We start from the raw sequence: 19,545 nt of genomic DNA, 5'->3' as shown, positions 1-19,545 counted from the left end.
ATCGCCGCTCAGGGAAAAAAAAAAGGCAATGTTGATTAGATTGGCCTGGAAGCCACAGACGAAGTCAGGCTCTTCTAGATATCTGTTTCTCCTCTATCAGCCACTATAGGGACTGTGCGCTTTCTTACCCCACTGCTGGGGCCATCATCCTTTAGCCTCCGACGTCAATTCTTTGCAAACATGACTGTGCCAGAGACTCAGCCTGCTCCGCAAAAAGCGCCTGAGAGGGCAAGTGCGGAGCCCCGGAAGAAGCTACTCGGCAGAGAGTTCTATGAAAGCATAGGAAGTCCCAAGTATATTGTGGCGCCTATGGTGGATAGATCCGAATTTGTATGGCCCATGCCTCTCCTATCAGCGCATTCGGACTAACGATTCATCTCCCAGGCCTGGCGCATGCTGACTCGTTCGTTCATGCCACCCGATGACCCGAAGCCAATACTCGCCTACTCCCCCATGTATCATGCGCGCTTGTTTCGAGAGCAAGCGAATGTTCGCTGGCAACATTTCCAGCCCACCCGAGCTGGTCTCGACAAGAATGACAATTCCCTCTACCTTGACGGCAACCCTGCGTTTGACAGGCCGCTTTTCGTACAGTTTTGCGCCAATGATCCCGATGATTTTCTAGAAGCTGCCCGACACGTGGCACCCTACTGCGACGCTGTCGATCTCAATCTTGGATGCCCCCAAGGTATTGCGCGGAAGGGCCATTACGGAGCGTTTCTCCAAGAGGACTGGGACTTGATCTACAAACTGATCAACCGACTGCATAACGAGCTTCCCATCCCTATTACAGCCAAGTTCCGCATACAGGAGTCGAAAGAGAAGACGCTGGAGTATGCGAAAATGATATTGTCCGCCGGAGCTAGCATAATCACACTTCACGGACGCACAAGGGAGCAAAAGGGTCATAACACAGGCTTGGCAGACTGGAGCTACATTCGATATCTGCGCGACAATTTACCGCCAGAGACGGTCATCTTCGCAAATGGGAACAATCTGAACCATGATGATCTGGAACGTTGTCTGGAGGCAACAGGCGCAGACGGTGTAATGAGCGCAGAGGGTAACCTGTCCGATCCGGCCATCTTCAGCACACCTCCCCCCGTTGGTAGCGAAGGACGTGATTATTGGAGGGGTAGAAACGGAAAGGGCGGGTATCGCATCGATGCTATCTTCCGCCGATACTTGGACATCATCTATCAATATGTCTTGGAAGTCCCTGTCCCAGAGCGGAAGCCTCTCTACCTCCCTTCGGATCCCAAAGAGCCCGAGCAGGTGTCACGTACAGGATCAGGGGAAGCAGAGGCTGAGGACGGCCCTCCGAAAAAGAAGCAGAAACGGGACAAGTCAAAGAGACCAAATTCTCCCAGTCTCGGAGTGATGCAAGGGCATCTTTTCCAGATCCTGCGTCCAATGGTGTCGAAGCACACGAATGTACGAGACGCGCTTGCAAGGTCCAGACCAGGTGATATGGCAGCTTTCGAGCACACTCTGTTCCTCGTCGAAAAGGCAGTCAAGGAAGGTCTCGACGAATACGAACAATATCCAGAGCGGTTCGAAGTGGCTCCAGATGCAGACTTGAAAGGCTCCAAGGCAACAATCGCCGAATACGGCAGACCCTGGTGGGTTTGTCAACCTCACATTCGACCTTTGCCGGAGGAAGCCATGGAAAATGGAGCTTTGAGGCCGAAGAAAAAGGAACTTGCAGAGGAAGATAAGGCTCAGAAAGACGGTTTGTCAGAATCAAAAGCGACCTCGGACTCCAAAGTTGACCCAGTTGAAGCTGCAACCCCGTGTACAGCGACACCGGATCGTCTGGTCAGTGGTTAAGTCCAATGGCTTGCTCAATCCGGAAGCTTCAAACAACCACATATATATTGGCCTTCATCCGCCATGACACATGTCGTGGTCATGATATCATGGTAAATAGATTTGACGATTTTTGCATAGCGTTTTGTGTCATTAGCATCTCGAGAATAGACACTTTGTCCTTCAAGCCATGTTTAATCAATGCATCTCATACTCCTCGGGCATAGATGTTTCATGCTATCATAGTCATGCCGCTGGTATCTCAATTATAGACCAAAATGAGACTCCTTGAACTGCAATCCAGGCCAAGCAACCGATAAATTTGAAGCTAAAAGTCCAAAGCAAGTTGCGGAGCCATCTTCTCAAGATCCTCGACCTATAGCCAAATTGTCAGTAAATCCATTCAATAGCTTTTCCGCGGTCCAATGCAAATGAGAGCGGTATCATACCTCCAAAAACCCATCTCCAATCGATATCCCCCCAGGACGATCAGCCAACCCCTCAGCCCTCTCATACGCCGCTCTAGCCAAAGCCTCCCTCACAAAGACATCCACATACTTAGCCACAACTTCATTCGCATCCTTCGCAATTTTCGTCTTCTCACTCTTGAAATGATGGTGTAATAACCTGGTGAGCAATTTGGGCGGGATAGCAGGCTCGCTCGACATCACGTCATCAGCCTCATCATTATTCATGATCTCCGCTAGAATGTAGTCCGGTTCTTCGGAGGGTGATCTCTCGCGATCGCGACTGCCAGCGTCTGAACCCTCAGATCCGGACTGCGATTCGGAGCCTGAGTCTGAAGCTGCGGCGCTAGGTCGGGCGGGAGCTTTCTGGCGAGAAGAGGAGGCTGATGTAGAGCCGCCGGTGGGCTTGCGCGTGCCCTTTGATGACGATGCTGTTGCATTGGCTGTGTCCTTGGCGGCTTTGGAAGGAGGTTTGACTTTGGTGGATGATGCTGTTGCTGAGGCTGAGGGCCCCGCGGCGGTGATGGTGTCTCGCGGTCGTGGGGGATTGAAGGGGAGGCGCCGGCGCTTTTGGGTGCCTTGTCGTTCAGGAGGCATTTTATAGAATACTTGATCCCTAGATCAAGTTGCTTTTTTCCCGGTAATATGTGTATGCTTCGTGATCGGAAGCCCTGTCTTCAAGACACGGAGAGGCCGAAGACACGAGTCGCGGCCGAAACGCGAAGTCACGTGGTTCATAGTATCTGTATCCTTTCACCCTTTAGACTTCTTGGACGTCGTCACTGGTCTTGATTTGTGGTTTTCTATGCTAGGACACTAGAAAACCCATTACTTGCAATCTAGTATACAAGAGGTAGGTAATCGTGATACTTCGTTGTGGGAATTTGTATGTGGGCTCATTCTCCATATTAATACTCCGTAGCATAAATATAGAACAGGTACAGAGTACTACCCTTGCTCAATGATGCGAAACTGTCAGCGCGCACTCTTATTCCAAACACATAATGCGGTCAACTCTATACAGAACCCCTATCAACAAGAAACCTATCATCCCCCATGAGGCCGAACCACAGTAACCTCCAGCCCAGCATCTTCCAAAACCCTCCGCGAGCGTTCCCAAGCAACTCCAAATAACCCAGAATTGAACCGACAAGACCACAACTCACCAACCGACCCTTCCTGAGAAGAGTGATCCGCCTGTAATTCCGCAAGCTGCCTTTTCATATCTGCCACAGCGAGTTCGGTATTCCTGACGATGACGTCCGGTCTACTGACGGCCCGCCCGAAGCCGCGAGATGTGAATAAGCAAATGATCCAGTGTTTCTTGCCGTTCGCCTCGGAGTCGCTCTTCTGAGGAGGGATGATCAACGCAGTACCCTCTGGTAGTCGTACGTTTCGAGAGCTTCTTGCATGGGACTCTTCGCCCCGCGGCGCAGGCTCAAGTCTGTACCTGGGGCTGGACTGGAGATTCTGGCAGTGAGAACGGTAGATCGCAAAGGCAGCTGGATACTATTTGCAAGGTAAGTTACTTGAGGAGCTCAAGAAGAGATTCAATTTAGTGGGTTGGGTTACCTTGTCTCTGAAAGCCTTCGCGATACCCTTGCCCCAAGACCCTTGGCAATTGCAGGCGTCTGTCTAGCAATCAGTTACTGTGACGCACTGGGATCAAGGGGTTTGCTCACGAATTAGAGCTGCACCGTCTGGAGCATGAAAAAGGTTGCCCTCAATCTCTGTTATTTTGCCTTGTACTGCAGGTAGATCCATTGTGGTTGAGACTGGAGGGTTCGATATCCTGTGAAAGCTAGTGGTGGAAGAGTGGTGCTAGAATTAAGTGAAAATAAGCAGGTATCATCGACTATTCTTGTAACAATTAGAATTCGTACCACATTGCTTATGCTTAAAAAGAAGTGTCAGAGAAGCCAAGTGATGAGTCACTGCAATGAAAGGTGCTGCGACACGAGTCTAACTGCGCCATTACACGCCTAGCAAGGAACAGTCTACATCGCAATGAACGATTGTAATTAGAGTCCTAATGAACTAGCTACATAATGGCTCAATCTTCCTCATACCGCTCCACACTGCGTTCATTTAAAATCGCTAGGAATACCCAATTTCCCAGGAAAAGTAACAATATACCCCATCACCATTATCGATCAAAGCCGCAGTAAAGAATGGACAGGCGGAATAGGCTGAGTTTGATGAACGTCACCTATAGATCCGTGGCCTGAACGACGGGGCAAACGGAGTCTCGCATGCTCCTAGATTTCCTGACTGTATTCGATTCCCCTTCACTGGAAACATTCCTTCTTCCAGCATCGTTCCATTCTCGTCGACGCGAATCGAATCCAGGAGTCCAAGAGGAAGTCGTTGCTACAGACAAGGGTGCACTAGTGGTGCTGTTTGATTTCATCCTTCGCCTCATCGACCGTGAGATACTTCTGAGTATCCCTGCATCCTGGTCTTCGGCGTGGCCTTCTAGCCGGGCAATTTCACCCATCATAGTCACTCCATTTGTTGCAAAGTTCTCTTCAGATATTGGGATGTACAAGACAACACCCCTGCTCGGCGCGACATGAAGCAGGTCCTGAAGTGCTGCTTGAATAAGTATCGTGTTTCGCAGGTTGGTAATTGGCGCGATGAGATATGGCAAGGCGAAGACTTTCATCAAATACGCGGGAAGTGTGGAGTTGCCAAAATAGAGACATGCATCTTGCTGAATAGTGACCATCATGAAGGCATCGGGCTTCTGATAGATTTGAGCCAAACGGCTAGTCAGGTCAGAGGCAAGTTTGGAATCGTCGTAACTAATCTAAAACAGAAGGGTTAGCGCAGATAACGACCTTGAATCTATGATTGACACACCCTCGAGTTCGTCTTGATTTCGATCACAACGACGGAATCATTGCTGATGCGAGTTCTTGGGGAGATAAGCGGGCCACGAGTGTTGAACAGGTCTTCACAGTAGCGACTCTTTGTCCGAGGTGACTGCTCATCATCGACGCTCCTGTGCGCGACGTGGACTGATTGAGCATCCGGAGAAACGCCATGTTTCAAATCAGGGACAACATGGTCATCTTCCTCTTTATCCTCGAAGAACATGGACGGCTTGATTGCAGCTCTTTCCAACTTGTTCTTTTGTTTCAAAGTCTCTTCCGGGACCGTTTTGCTCGTCAACGCTTGGAACATTGCGGGAGATTGAAGCACCGGTACAGTTGGAGAAAGACTTGTGGATGAGGTCGTCGAGTAGTTGTGACGTCTTCGCAGGAAAGAGAGGTCCATTCTAGCAAATAATCGTCAGATTAATTCCTTAGAGTGTCTGTTCGACTTGAAACTAACCTCATCGAGTTCCTTGTACGGACTCTCCACCCGCCTGAGCTCGAACTTGAGTCCATGGCTGATGATCGCTGGTACGCTGCGGAGGAGAGAAACAGAAGAGAAAGACTACCACATATAGAACAGTTTCCCCTTCCTTCCGGCTTCGGGTCCTCTGGCTTAACTTGGAGTATGGCTTCTGCGCACCTTCCTGCAATTGAGTGCGGGATAAGGAAAGCTCATTTACACTTCCACACGGCAGGAAGCAAACACCCAAGGACGACAAATGGAGGGGGAAAAAAGAAAATTAAAGACCAAAAGGTCCACCAGACATAGTACAATTCATAAGATGGTAAGATATCGGCATGCAGAGTGTTGATACACTGGAAGGAACTGGAAGTTATGCCTGCTTGGGCATCTTCGAATCCTAAGCCAGAAACCCCAGAAAGTCGAAAGCAGAATTTCCACTCAGAAAGATCTTATCAGTCCTCCTTCTTTTATCCCAGACGATTTCCCCGTCGGACTTGCGTTTGATATAGAGTATGCGATGCTGCGGAATGAACTCTTCGTCGGTCAGATCCTTCTTCCATGAGCTCAGGTTCGCCTCCAAACGTCCATTGAATCGGTCCTCGTATCCAATGGTGTAGTCGTTACTGTCAAATTTGGTGTCCCAGATGAGCCTGTTAATGACGTCTGTACCCAATCTTGTCAATCAATGCTGGTGAAAAGTAGTTTGAAAATACAATACCTGCCGCTGGCCGTAGTCTGTTCTCCGCCGAAGTTGAGCTTTTTGACGTCGACGAGGCATGGTCATGCGATTCATCAGGCTCTGTGTGAGGTATTGCAGTCGGCGATGAGCTTGAAATATCTTCATTCTGTACACTGGTTGCTGAATTGTTGCCAGTCTTATGTTCCTGAGATACAGCGGATAGATCAGACGCCATGGTCAACAACGAATATTTGCAAAAGATTCCAATCCCAATGTGAATGTTGATCTATCTTCCGACACTGTTCGAGTTCGAAGGGCATGCCCGTCATACTTATACCCTGAAAAGGATGTCATATCTTCACATAAGATTCGCCTTGACAAGTCGACTCCCAATCTACATTTTGTGTAGCCGTAACAAAGAGTGACTCCAGTTACTTCACCTGGGCCTCCGTGTAATGACTTCAATAGCACTTGATTCTGGCATCCCTCGTCGCCTGATATGGGGCTAGCTGGTCTGGGGTGCAACTGATGCAAAAGTGATCGTTGCTTTCGACCAATCCTAGCTTTGCTATGGCTTTAGATGAGTCAAAATTGGGGCGCAGGATCCTCAAACTCATAGTGTGACTGCTCAATAAGGAGATGACTCATTATGAGTGATACGCTAAGATCCAGTTGGCAATTACTGATTAGCCCGAAGCTTTGATGGATTATCCCAAAGCTGGGTTGACAGACAGTACAGAAATGACGAGTTTAGAGAGGGCAAAAAGCGAAAAGCAAAAAGATAACTGAGCTCCGATAGGGGGAATCGAACCCCCGGCTGCCGTGTGAGAGACGGCGATGTTAGCCACTACACCATATCGGACTTCCTTGAATGAAGCGACCAAAATTTTACCATTATGAGACAAATCCGTTAGCACCTCGGAGACCGATGCTAAACGTGTTTTGGTAGTGTACTGTACTGTCATCCTGATACGCACTACTGATGCATTCCATAGGCCTAGAGTGTATCTATATAACCAGGCCTGTGTCTGCCCACCAAGAGGCGGCGATGCCGACGTTCAAACAAAACACTACGGTTCCTTGGAGAAACACCCCGTTCTATCGTGGTCCTTGTATCGTCACCGCGAGTAGTACCATAACAGATTCCTATCGGAAGACGTCGCGTTTCTAGACCTGCAACACAGACCAGCAAAAACATCAAGTGCCGTCCTTCGCGTCTATATCGTCTCCTCCCGCATTTCGCGCTTTTCGCGACACCCGATCAGGTCCCCGGTCTACAAGTACTGTCGGATAATTCACCTATGTCAGTATGAATGACGTGACGACCTCCTTGCTCACAGAGCATTTCAGTTATACACCCTTGGTTCGTTTCCCTCCCACCGAGATCGTCTTCCAATTTGCAGTTGGGAACGTGAAATCTTTTGCCGTATCATGTGCCTAATTCTTCACAGTCTCTCATAGATGATATTATAAACTCAATCAACAATCTCATATACCAGGCCATCTCAAGCCTCGAGTCCGGCTTACTCGCAACTCCCCCCGAGCGTTTGGGCTTTGCGCATGCAAATAATGCCTCTACGATACCCGACACAGATGAAGATGGCAACGTTGTTTACCCGGAAGCCAAACTGGAACTCGAAAATGGTCTACACCAGTTAGAAACGCTCCTCGAGGCGACCGTGGACAAGGCATTCGATAAATTTGAGATCTACGTCCTGCGCAACATCTTCACCGTGCCCGACGACTTATTGAATTGGATCAGATTGAGCCATCATGAGGTATGAGATCCGGTGTTCGCGACTGCGCGCCTCAACATCCCTGCGTCGCTTGAGCATGTGTTGACTTTCAGCTCATGCAGAACCTTGTTCTTGATCCCTCCCCGAATGCGCCTACTCCTGAAACGATCCACGCACTCCGCAAAAAGTTGAATGAGACCAAGAAACTAAACCGATCTTTGAAACGCGAGAGCGCGCAAAACGAGGCTGTAATCTCACAGTTACGATCGATATTATCGACAGTACAAGCGCCCGATGTCGCGAAAAACACGAATGGAGAGAGCAAGGCCGAAACCCTTGTACCAACACAAGACAAGAAGGACCTTGACCTTTCTTTCTTGACGTCCAGTCCGGCTGCGCAGCAACTACGTGTCGGGGTTAATACTGGCTCGAATACCCAGTATACACCGCTCACGACGAACACGACTTTTATTCTGTCCCAACTTCCTGCACTGCAAGCGATGTTGAAGCAGCTCCGGCCCAAGCTTGTTTCTCTACCCAAGTCCAGCGATATTCTGGAGACAGACGCCAAGTTCGATGAGAGGAGGGAGTATATTGAAAGTAGAATCAAGCTGCATCTTGAGCGGACCGGACAGGTACCGGTCGGAGCTAACGGCAGCCCGACGATTGTCGGACGGAAAATTGACATGGCGGAAGCACAAGCGCTTGAGACTGTTACTGGTATCCTTACAAAAGATGAAAAGGAGGACTGATCAAGCTGTTGTGGAGGAGAGTTGATGGAGATATCAAATCAGMCCCATCTACTATCGAGTATGATATGCGATCCTACCGCATCTCCTCCATCGTTATCGGCTCTACGCACTGCAATTCGTCCACTCCACGCGAATTCTCCACAACAGGCATGTTCCTGTCACCGTCCACACAGTCTGGGTCGCCCAGCAGAAGTGTTTCGCTTCGCTTTCGGCGATGCTATAATCAAGTATCTCGGCAAAAGAGGCTGTCTTGACTTTCGATTGATGCCTGAAGCCGGGGTTCTCGGTTTAGAGCGTATGCTCGCTAGTGGATTAGCTTAAGGACGCACACCAACGCAAAGGGAACACCCAGGAGCCTGAATTGCACCAAGTTTGGGTTGTTTACCTCGAAAGTCGGATGTGTCGCACCGGCCAACGGCTGCATCGAACAAAGCAAAAGCTTCTGACGGGGAGCTTATTTTTGTGACTAAGAGTTATCTGGATGTCGAACCTCGCTTACAGAATCTTGTGTCCTTAATACTATTTCTGAGAGTCTAACAATAGGATAGTATTGTAATGTTTATCTAGTCAGAACAAATAGTTTCTTGACGCCTGGGTGCCTTGAGACAGCATAGATGTACAGAGTAGAGCAATACCCGCTAACCCAAAGCAGCGGTCATGTGAGCACAGGACTCTCTTCTCGTAGCCCGCGGCTTGGCATCATCAACTCCCTCTGCAGCCACCACCGCGTTGGCCGATTCACTCGTCAGTCCTACTCCGCTTTGTCGCAAGGTGTATATTCGATGGACACCGGTATACTTGTGCTGTAGTGGCATAAGGCTCCGTGCAAGATCTTTGCATCGACTCTCCCTTGCCCGTCGTTGTCCGGTGCTGCCCTCCGTTCCCCACATGTCTCGCGCATCGGCTATACCAACGTCTATTCTCGGAGCCCGGCTTCCTTCTGCCATCCTCGAATCGGTGTCCCGATAAGTCGCGTACACTCAACACTGACTGTACTCGCGTCGCGGGGTTTGATTGTCGACGACATGGCGACGGCAATTTCGAAACCTACCTCCCATCCCCCCAAGATGAAGCGGCCGCCCCCGCCTTTCGTCCCAGGTGGTGTTAATGGGGTCAAGCCTCAGCAGTCATCTTCCTCTTCCTCTCCACCCTCTACATCGAAACGTCTGCCTGGTTCTAATCAACCGACTTCCTCACCCACCACTAATGGCCCGGTCACGAATGGCATCAATGCCTCGGCTAATTCGACCTCCACCTCGACCAATAATTCAAACAAGGGTCTCCTGAACAGGCCCAAGAAAGATTCGCAGAAGCCAGGGGATCAGGCATTGCGAATCCAGAAGCAACTGGGGAAGACGCCGACTACGGAAAGGGATTCCAGGCTGGGGAAGATATGTCCTGAACCACATGGTGAGGCGCCGATCAGCTTCTGCAGTATTGGGGCTTGCGGGTTGCTGTTTACTGACGATTGCGACTTCTACAGTTAAAACAACTTCCTACATCCTGAGAAAATATTCTAAATGCCCTCCGTCCCTGATCGTACACCTTCACCCTACTCATTTCCGGTTTGAACAACAAGATGGCAGTTTCCCCTACAACTCCGAGATGAAGGTAGTAATCGAGCATATCCGTGCCGGTACTGTTCCCCATGACATGATGGAGGAGTTATTACGGGCCAATGTTCGATTCTACGAAGGTCAGGACTCACCCCTATTACATCATTGCGCGATTGTGGCCGCTAACAGGGGTTTTCGCATGCAGGTTGTCTCATAGTTCGAGTGGTGGATCACAAGTCAGTATCGGCCCAAGCCAGAAAATCGACTGCGCCATCAACGAATGGGAACAACACTCCTTTCTCGATACACAACTACAATGAACACATCACTCCGTCGGCCTATGTGCCGTATCCGAAACAAAATCAGTTAACCTCCGAGGCCGCTGTTACGAAGACAGATGCAGCCGCCGGCAACCAGTCAGATGACAAGGACAAAGAAGAGCGAACGGGCGATTCGGAAAGTTCTAAAAAGGAGAGTGACTCGGATGCATTTCAAAAGCAGTCCCCGGCGAAACCGCGGGTGTTCACGACCGTCCTTCATCCTACTCCTCGCTCGCTACAGGCGGAACTCACGTTGCTTGCTACCACGCCTGATCCTCGTGCTGCAAAACAGTCCGCCACACACTCAAGCACCCGCCCGCAGCCCTCGTCTTCTACAGCCCCACAGTCTCCAGTGGTGTCTTCCAATCCACCGGACCGAGGCCATGTTGCAAAGCGACAGAAGATGCTAGTGGAACCGCAGGATCTATTGGATTGTGAGTCTAAACTAACGCGAGCGTTGGCACCGCCTCTTTTCTTGGATCCAGTGGAGAGTCTGGAAGCAGCGCAAGATCTGCTGAAATATTTGGAAAGTCCCCTTCATTGCGCTCCACCCCCGTCTCCGAAGAGAAGGAAGCGTACCGTGGCAGAGCTCGCTGCGGACGAGGCCCTCGCGGCGGAGGAGGAGCGGTTCATGCTCATCATGGACGAAAGGTTGGAACCGGCCACGTCAGGAGCTGCTGGTGGGCCCAAGTCCGCTGCTGTTGATGACACCGGTGCTGGTGCACCATTCGAGCCGCGCTTCTCAAGATTTAAGACGCTCGAGAATATCCGCTTGCAGCACGAGGAGAAGGCCAAGCGGGAACACGAGATCAAAGTCAAGCAAGAGATGGCCAAGCGACAGCAACAGGAACAAGAAAGAGAGAGGCGTCGGCTGCTGGAGCAGCGTCAAGCAGAGGAGCATGCCAAGGAGGAAGCTCGGAGGCAGCATCTGGCCGCGCAACAGGCGCAGGCACAGCTTGCTGCACAGCAGCAGAACCGACATGTCATGACGCAGGCAAACGGAGTCAGTCAGGCTCCCCAATCGTCACCGGTGGTTCGCAATCAGACACCTCTCAACGCCTCGTCACCACTGGTCGGCAGTACAATGGTCACCCAAGCTGGTGTTCCCATGAGCATGACATCTTCTGCACAGGGTGCAGGAAGCCCGCCGCGACCTCCGTCGGCCTTACAACACGGTCATCCGAATATGATGAGCCATCCGATGGCGCCCTCGAGGAGCCAGCAGGGCCAGAGTCGGCACGGCACTCCTCAGATGACTCAGGGAACACCGGCCATGTCCCATGCAACTCCGATTATGCGCAACGTCACACCCACTCAGCGCATGAGCCACGGCAGCCCAAGCCAGTCGACCATGGCTGCAACACCAGTAATGAGCCAAGCCATGATGAACACTCCGCAGATGGGAGGTGGTATGGGTCTTACGCCTCAACAACAGCAAATGATACTGCAGAGGCAGCAGTTACTCGCGCAACACGGACAACTCGGACCCGCTCAGTTCACACCGCAGCAGCTTGCTCAGTTGCAAGCGAACGCGCATGCTCAGCAAAACATTCAGTCACATCAGCAGCAGATGATGCAAGCTCAGCAGCAGAATCATCAGGCGCAGCAGCAGAAGCTGGGGAACCAGCAGACGTATCAAGCTTCACTGCTGCGAAACCAGTGGAGCCAGATGCAGATGGCTCAGCAGCAGACGCAGGGCCAGCAGCCACAGGCTCAACAAGGCCAGGTCCATCAGGGCAGCCCGCAAATGACTCCTCAGCAGCAGCAGCAGATGATGATGGCGGCAGCTGCTCAAGCCAATGCTGGACACATGCCGCAGAATTTCCAGGGCGTCAATATGGCACAGCGGTACAGCCAACTCTACCAACAACGCCTGCTACGTCTCCGGCAGGAGATGTCTACTCGGTTTATGGCTCAATATGGGCCGCCAACGCAATATCCACCCCATATTGCACAGCAGTATAGCATTGGACTCGAGCGGAGCGCCAAAGCCTGGGTGCAGGAGATTATACGGCGCGAACGTGAAGCGGCTCAGCAGCAACGTGCCTCGCAAGTAGCAGCTGTTCAGGCGCAGGTTATGCAGCAACAACAGCAGCAGAATATGATGCACAATGCCATGGGGAAGTAGTTTGTTTTTCTTTTTACTCTTTCAGCGTTTCGGGATAGGCGATGGGCGATCTAATGAGATCTCTGGGTTTGTTATCGCCATGCATTTGATTCTACCTTCGTGTGGTCAGGTGGACCTTTTAGGGGGCGACTCCTTTTCTTCGTCAATTTTTTCTTATTTGCAGACTGTACAGGGACCGATGGAATATCGATAAAAGAGCCTGGCGTTTGACTCGATACTGGTTTGACATTTTGCGGGTTGTCCTTTCCATGCGCGCTTGGTGGTTGTATCATTTGGGAAAGGGCTTTGGGGAACTGAGAACAGACTTGATACCATTTGTACAGGATTTTCCATTTGCTTGCGGTTGCTACCAGGAGGCGCATTTGATTGATATTTGATATGCTTGATAGTGAATACATCCATTGATTGGAGATATCGTCTCGCCTCAACCTGGTAGAACCTCTGCCGACGCTGTGCATAGAACTGTAGCTCTGCCTCTGAAGAGGTCTCGTCTGTAACTTAAATATATTAAATCAACTAAGTACTTGCGAAAATCAAAGATATCCTAAGAACACCGGACTATGTGCTTTCCCTAAGTATCAACAACTCGATGGCAGTCTAAGATATAACTAGCTATATATCCACCCACAGCATCAGCACGCTATGTATAAGCTTCCTCGTGTCTAGGATATATCCATCCCCTAAGAGAGTACAGATCTACAGTATGAAATCACTTTCTCATATCCATAATATATATAACAGCTCTCTGTCGAGTGTTTCACTACTAGTCATGATCCTGAACGAGGCTTTTACATATTGCCAGGTAAAAGTATACAGCTTGAAGTTGACCAGCTATTGTCGCCTTTTCTAGAGATATCACGATAAGAATTATTCCTCTGAAAGGTGAGCTGATATAGAATAATCCCAATTGTAGTCTACAATGCACTTCAGAATCATGGGGACTCAACAGCACAACTTCAGAGGCGATGATCCCTGACTAGTGCGTCAAGTGGTGTACTCGCTTGCCTCAACATGAGAAGAGCTCAGTCTCAAAGGACAGGGCAAGTATCTACGACAGCGAGTCTGATCACCCAGACGTCTGGGTCTCAGCGAGAGGCCAGCACCGCTCGACGCAGTTCATCATCTGAATGTCAGATAGGTTCATTTGCAGATTACGGATTCGGTGAGACTATGGGTACATGGGGCGGCTTAGCTTGCATGGCTCTCATACGACTGTAGCATTAGCATGGGTATTAGCATTAGCATTAGCACACTGAGCTGCTGGAGGCAAGATATGATGGCTTCGCTGGCTGGATTGTGGAAACAAATTGAGTGGCAAACGGTGACCCAAGAGCCAGGTTGCAGTGCAAAGCAAAGCAAACCAAAGCAAAGCAAACCAAAGCAAAGCAAAACTACGCCTGATTATCACACGGATACTACATTGCCAGGCCCAATGCTACGCTACGGTGTTTCTGGTTCTAGACAAACGCTGGGTATCTTGCGAAATGACGATCTCCTTGGTGGCCGGGTTCTTGTGCGACAGTGCCAATGCCAAAACCAGGGAACCGGATGCCAGTTGGTGTCTCGGCTTGGGTGTGGCTGTTGATGGGGTGTTGTTGCACGGTCGGCGAGTTGATTTGGATAAATGGATTCAGTTTGTGGTTCAGCGAGAGGTACAAAGTAACAGAGGTCGCAGTCTAAGTCAACGAACAGTGGATGGTTGGTAATCTTGGATTTGCAAGTAAACAGTTGTGCTGATCAATTGGTGAGGCAGGTAGGCGGTAAAAAGTGGACGACCAACATACCAAGCGGAAGAGCAGTTTATCTGCACATTCCAATGCACCGCTTGGGTCCTCAGTACTTCTGGAACCTCTTATATCGCGCTATCGACTGATTCGGAGACTCTAATACCCCAGAGACCTAGGGGAAACCTGGAGAGGAGCTGTTGGCTAGTCGGCAGGAGTCATTGGCATGTTGAACAAAGTCATTAGGTACTGGCATACTGCTATGGTCAACTGAACAACTGAACAGTATCCAAGTCGCACAGGCTGCAGGCTCGAACATGGATTGGCTCATGGCGCACGGTGAAGGATCAACAGGCTCGAACCCATACCCGAGACCGAGATTGGTGTACAATGCATAAAGTCTTTCCCGATCCATCCGGATCAAAGTGCCAATAGTCCCAGGATGGTCGTACAGGCTGCAGGTCGACCGAGACGGTAACGAACCGATAAAATGACGTAATCGAGGAATGGATGGGATCGATAAGCGTCAACCAGCAAGGCCGTAATGCCATTATTATTCTCGGCCCTCCGAGTTCCCCAGAATGCTTCAGGGCCGTTGGAGGCAGGGATTTGCGGGCGTTGAAGGCACGAGTGGGCAGAGATCATTAGCGCGGATCACCCTTGGGGAACTTGTTTTACTTTTTTCGTGGCCAAAAAGCACTGCAGAGAGACAGAATGACCTGAGAAAAAAATAATTTTTCTATGCAATGCAATGCAACTCAAAAATGAACGAGATTTATTGATTGTTGTGTGCTCATGCTATTGGTGGAAGAGAAGAAGCTGGCATAAATTCATTGATTGGACGCTTTGATCAGCCCAGAAGGAAAAAGCAAACACGCAAGGGGTTCGCACAAGATGGCTGGAACTTTGGCTTTTGGAGATTGGACATTCCAACCCACTYTCATAGGACAAGATCCTACCCAAGAACTATAGGCCGTGCCCTGCATGAGCAGGTGATGAGACCGACATAGAACGAAGCACGGGAGACTGAGCAGCAGGTGAGACAGACATGAACCTTGCTGCTGTGCCCTTCCATGGTTTGTAGATCATGATTTGAATCGTGTCTTGGAAGGTTGGAACTTCGAAGAGAATATTCTCAGCGTTACGACTCCCCATCTTTCTGGTCAAGGACCAGACGCAGGGCCCCATGCAGATCCGGGACAGCCAGATTCGGCTTACTGAGATTGGGCTCTGTTAAACCTTTTGGACGTACCTGCAGCGCGCTTACTCTCATCCTTCTCAATGCAGAAACTCGTGACTTGGAATGCAGGAGGATTTTCAGGCGAATCAATCCATCAATAAAGACCTCCTAGAAGTCGAAACGAAAACTTCCTGGAACATCTTTCCAAGGCCCCGTTGTTGGGCGTTCATGCATGGCACGTCAATCTATCTCTTCTCGCAAATCTATTGATTTGTACAGCAGGGAGAAATTGTCCGACGGTCGTTGGGTGGGTGCAATTCGGTAGCTTGACCGACACTGTAGAGAGCCCCATTTCCCAAAACAGAAAGACTAGCTTCGCACAAGCCAATACAAGCCCCATAAGCTCAGTGGCGGTCAAGGGCGCAGATGCACTGACTGCTGATCCCCTTGTGTCAGAGCGTCCCCAGATGATCTCCATGATAATCAATATGGTTTGATGATTTTCGATAACCGAGTTCAGTATCGCCGAGGCTGGCTTACAATGCCGCAGGGTTGACCGCCGTTCAGAGGCGCAAGAGACACGCAATGCCATTGTGCTCGCATCTTGGCTGTTGACAACAGCACGGGTGCTTCTCCAAGTCTGTCCGATCAACATCGATCTCAACACAATTTCCTCTATCCAACCAACAAAGTTGCATAACTATGCTGGTCAGGTTTGAAAATTTCGATAAGAGGTAGGACAGAACGTGTGCTACCTCCCCTTCCCCGCCATTCAATATATTGAATGATTCGAGGGGAAGGTAGGACCAGGAACAGGTTTCACCATCGCGCTGGCGGGCCTTCTGAATGTGTGTAACGGATTCCCTCACCGCAGGAACCCTTGGGATGATCTGGTGATAATCAAATCTCCGGTCATCTCCTTACAGCAGGCGGGCCCGTGCTGCAGGGGTTTGCAGCTTCTGTTGTTGGAAAAGATTCAAAGTGTACAGGCAGATATCTCTGCGATCGTCGACGTTCACAAACCACTGTTGCGCTTATTGATACTAGTGACTATAGAGCACATATCCTTGTCCCAAGTAGTAGCGTGGAAATACGCTTCATGTTGTTTCTGAGGTAGTATCCGGCAATCATGATGAATGCCAGTCTTGTGCCCTACCATAGTCGTCAGTGAATGTCTCAAAAAATTGATAGCTTTACTAGAAGATAAAGTTGAAACTATGGTACGCACTCAGCATTGAGTTTGAATAGACAGCCGCACTAGTCGAAAATCCGGGGTTACGGTCGATCCAAAGCGATCGGGCCTGATGGTAATCTTCCTAAGGAGGTTACCGACCATTCGATCGTTCATGGCTTAGATGAACTTTGCTCTTGATCCAGCATTGTGACTATCGTAGTCAGTGAGTTCATCTAGGAAAACTAATTTTTCCAAAACATCCATAGCTACAGATCGTGCTCTGTGCTGAGGAGTAGAGATCGACTGGCCTATTTCAGGCTGAAGGGAACATTAGGGAGTAGCAGTTGTGGTCTATGGCTGGCTCGGATAAGATCATTACGGCCACAAACAGATTGCTGCATGTCAGAAGCGCAATTCTGACTGGCAAGAAAATAGGGACAGCTTGGACCGGGACGTGCGCCCGAAATGAACACAGGATTCCTTTCAAGCGGCACATCCAGATTTCGACGCGCGAAGAACACAGCTTCGTGCAGCTATGGGAATTGCGAAGGGCTAGACGGCCCGAGCTCCAATAATACCTGGACTATAAGCACGTAATACCTCGATGATATTGCGCATCGTCAATTTCGCCGTGAACAACAAAGCAGCTCCAAGCCCGAGCCGGAAAGCGAGCAGGAGGGACTTAGCTGTGGCTGATCGAGTGCGGCTGAAGCTTACTGGAGCCACTGTGGAGAAGGTGGCTTGGTACTCTCCTTTTTCCCTATTGGGATTCACACTAAATTATTTACTGATGGATGTACCTCTCTAGCGCTGCGTGACTGAATGACGCTAACATCAACTGATTGCAAGAATGCCTGATACTCTCTCACTTTCAGCGGCAATACCTGTCCATTTCTCATTCCCAAGCACACGGCCGAGCAGTCAAGAGTGAACACATACTTCAACCGACTAATATGCAGGTGACCTAATTGGTACAATGCACTTCAACCTTAGCGGATGGGAACTACATACACAATGGGTATGTCTAACAGATATGGAGGACCACTGAAAGTTTCAATCTGACAGGACGAACGGACCTTCGGGACCAGCCAGATAGGGGGGTTGTCAAAACGGCCACCCAGGCGCTGGCCTTGGGTCACACAGGCACAAACTCTGTCATTTTAGCTGCCTGGGGACCAACTCAAGTCCCAAGACTCTGGGAGTTCGTTTCCGGAAATACAAAGTATCTAGGAGAAAAGGCACTTGTCTGTCATATCGATGGACAGGACAGCCAATCCTTCGATTTTACAGAGCCACAATGACGCGCTAAATCGTGATTGTCACGCCAGGATTCACGATTAAAGCCGTGATTACTTCTCGGGTTCGAGGTTTGATTGAAAGCCGATCGGGTGATTCCATTCGTGTTGGGCTTCTCCATCACCCAGACCCCGGCGAATGTGACTGGGAACAACTGGCCGCATGAGAGACAGCTCCTACTCGGTCGCAGATCTCTCGATCATCCAATGAATAACTATCTACATTAGATCGGTGTTCTCACGAGCCCATGGCTGCAGTGACCGTGAGCAATCTTGCGAGCTGGAAACATTTTCCTGACCCCATGGAATGCCCACGATGCAAAGAAGCTATTCTCAGTGACTAAAAGAAGTGAACGTTGAATCAAGTGGCAACAGATATCCATGCAATATAACGCTATGGCGCCATCCACCCCCACCGAATTGGCTAATTGAGGTAGGACCGTGACAGATCAGAAAAACCAGCTCAGCCACGATTGACCGAAAATAAGAGGTCTGTTTGTTGAGATGGAAATAGTTCATGAAGTCTGCCGATGTTGTTTGTACCCCATCTGTACTATAGTGACCGTTGAGAATGAGGTCAGCTGGAGAGAGTCCAAGCCATCCATGCTGGAGCGACCGTTCCAGTGGTGGGGATTAGAGGCCAAGAAGTGCTTAATCCCTTTCAGGGAACAGTACAAAAGATTAGTTCCAGACGGATGAGCGTAATCATCGCTTACTGTTGTGTACAAAAGGCTCAAGACTCACTGGCAGTTCAGAATGGGAATGGTTGACTGACTGTCGGATTGCTTTAACCTATCATCTCGAGCCAGATTTATCCCCCACATTCCAGAGAGACAGACCGTGATAGGACAGCTCTGTCCGAAGCGTTCCTGGATGAAGGGCCCGAGAGTGGCTGCTGGCATTTGCTGGTGAGGGAAGCCGGGTGGCTTGTAATTTGTGATAGGTGCGGCTGGTCAGCCGGCGATGGGTCATGGATGTGGACTGATTTTCAACCTGCAGAAAGCCTGTCTAGTGGCTGGCAACTTTGTCGATCCATTGTTGGGCGCAGGCTTAGGTTGGCGGATGATGTGCGTCTGGTTAGTGACCTCAGTCCAGCCATATCCATTATTGCAGTTGAGAACTGAAACAATGTTCATTCATGTAACCAAGTCTCGAGTGTTTTGGCCAAGAGGATTCAAATTCATAGTTGGGACAATCGTTATCTTGGCTATGGAGCCATTCTCCTCATTCCTGATCCGAACGTTCTCTTGCTTCATACAACTAGACTTTTCCCGTGGCGTACAGGGCTGAAACTCTCATACCCCGAAATGCCAGTGACAGGCCTGTTAACTTCATTAGTGGTAGCGCGACTCATTGATCCAAATCACCTGGATTTTCGTCGAC

The 19,545-nt window shown here is 49.9% G+C and overlaps 7 protein-coding genes and 1 non-coding gene across 8 annotated transcripts; 3 read left to right on the top strand and 5 right to left on the bottom strand.

Annotated features, from left to right (window-relative positions):
* Positions 1-180: 180 nt before the first annotated feature.
* Asppvi_002211 (tRNA-dihydrouridine synthase family protein) lies at positions 181-1,830 on the top strand (the record flags this gene model as incomplete). The annotated part of the gene is made up of 2 exons (XM_043298203.1): positions 181-330; positions 385-1,830. The coding sequence occupies 2 exons, from the start codon at positions 181-183 to the stop codon at positions 1,828-1,830; spliced, it is 1,596 nt and encodes a 531-aa protein (XP_043154138.1).
* Positions 1,831-2,137: 307 nt separating this feature from the next.
* On the bottom strand, positions 2,138-2,873 carry Asppvi_002210 (CENP-X/MHF2 family protein; the record flags this gene model as incomplete). Its single annotated transcript, XM_043298202.1, has 2 exons — positions 2,138-2,185; positions 2,259-2,873. The coding sequence occupies 2 exons, from the start codon at positions 2,871-2,873 to the stop codon at positions 2,138-2,140; spliced, it is 663 nt and encodes a 220-aa protein (XP_043154137.1).
* A 450-nt stretch (positions 2,874-3,323) lies between these two features.
* Positions 3,324-4,040, bottom strand: Asppvi_002209 (macro domain-containing protein; the record flags this gene model as incomplete). Its single annotated transcript, XM_043298201.1, has 3 exons — positions 3,324-3,785; positions 3,849-3,907; positions 3,959-4,040. The coding sequence occupies 3 exons, from the start codon at positions 4,038-4,040 to the stop codon at positions 3,324-3,326; spliced, it is 603 nt and encodes a 200-aa protein (XP_043154136.1).
* Positions 4,041-4,485: 445 nt separating this feature from the next.
* On the bottom strand, positions 4,486-5,462 carry Asppvi_002208 (MIF domain protein; the record flags this gene model as incomplete). Its single annotated transcript, XM_043298200.1, has 2 exons — positions 4,486-5,085; positions 5,139-5,462. 2 exons carry the CDS (start codon positions 5,460-5,462, stop codon positions 4,486-4,488), a joined length of 924 nt encoding a protein of 307 aa, XP_043154135.1.
* A 553-nt stretch (positions 5,463-6,015) lies between these two features.
* Asppvi_002207 (DUF504 domain-containing protein) lies at positions 6,016-6,532 on the bottom strand (the record flags this gene model as incomplete). Its single annotated transcript, XM_043298199.1, has 2 exons — positions 6,016-6,281; positions 6,337-6,532. The coding sequence occupies 2 exons, from the start codon at positions 6,530-6,532 to the stop codon at positions 6,016-6,018; spliced, it is 462 nt and encodes a 153-aa protein (XP_043154134.1).
* A 555-nt stretch (positions 6,533-7,087) lies between these two features.
* On the bottom strand, positions 7,088-7,159 carry Asppvi_002206. Its single transcript has one exon. It is a non-coding gene; the product is annotated as a tRNA-Glu (tRNA).
* Positions 7,160-7,606: 447 nt separating this feature from the next.
* Positions 7,607-8,785, top strand: Asppvi_002205 (MIND complex subunit MTW1; the record flags this gene model as incomplete). The annotated part of the gene is made up of 3 exons (XM_043298198.1): positions 7,607-7,660; positions 7,749-8,075; positions 8,156-8,785. 3 exons carry the CDS (start codon positions 7,607-7,609, stop codon positions 8,783-8,785), a joined length of 1,011 nt encoding a protein of 336 aa, XP_043154133.1.
* Positions 8,786-9,810: 1,025 nt separating this feature from the next.
* Positions 9,811-12,789, top strand: Asppvi_002204 (uncharacterized protein; the record flags this gene model as incomplete). Its single annotated transcript, XM_043298197.1, has 3 exons — positions 9,811-10,195; positions 10,269-10,481; positions 10,547-12,789. 3 exons carry the CDS (start codon positions 9,811-9,813, stop codon positions 12,787-12,789), a joined length of 2,841 nt encoding a protein of 946 aa, XP_043154132.1.
* Positions 12,790-19,545: the final 6,756 nt, after the last annotated feature.

The sequence above is a fragment of the Aspergillus pseudoviridinutans genome (genome assembly GCF_018340605.1).
Source record: "Aspergillus pseudoviridinutans IFM 55266 DNA, scaffold_2, whole genome shotgun sequence".
NCBI classification, from domain to species: domain Eukaryota; kingdom Fungi; phylum Ascomycota; class Eurotiomycetes; order Eurotiales; family Aspergillaceae; genus Aspergillus; species Aspergillus pseudoviridinutans.
The sequence above is the reverse complement of the archived record's forward strand: the minus strand, read 5'-3'. Positions and strand labels throughout refer to the sequence as shown.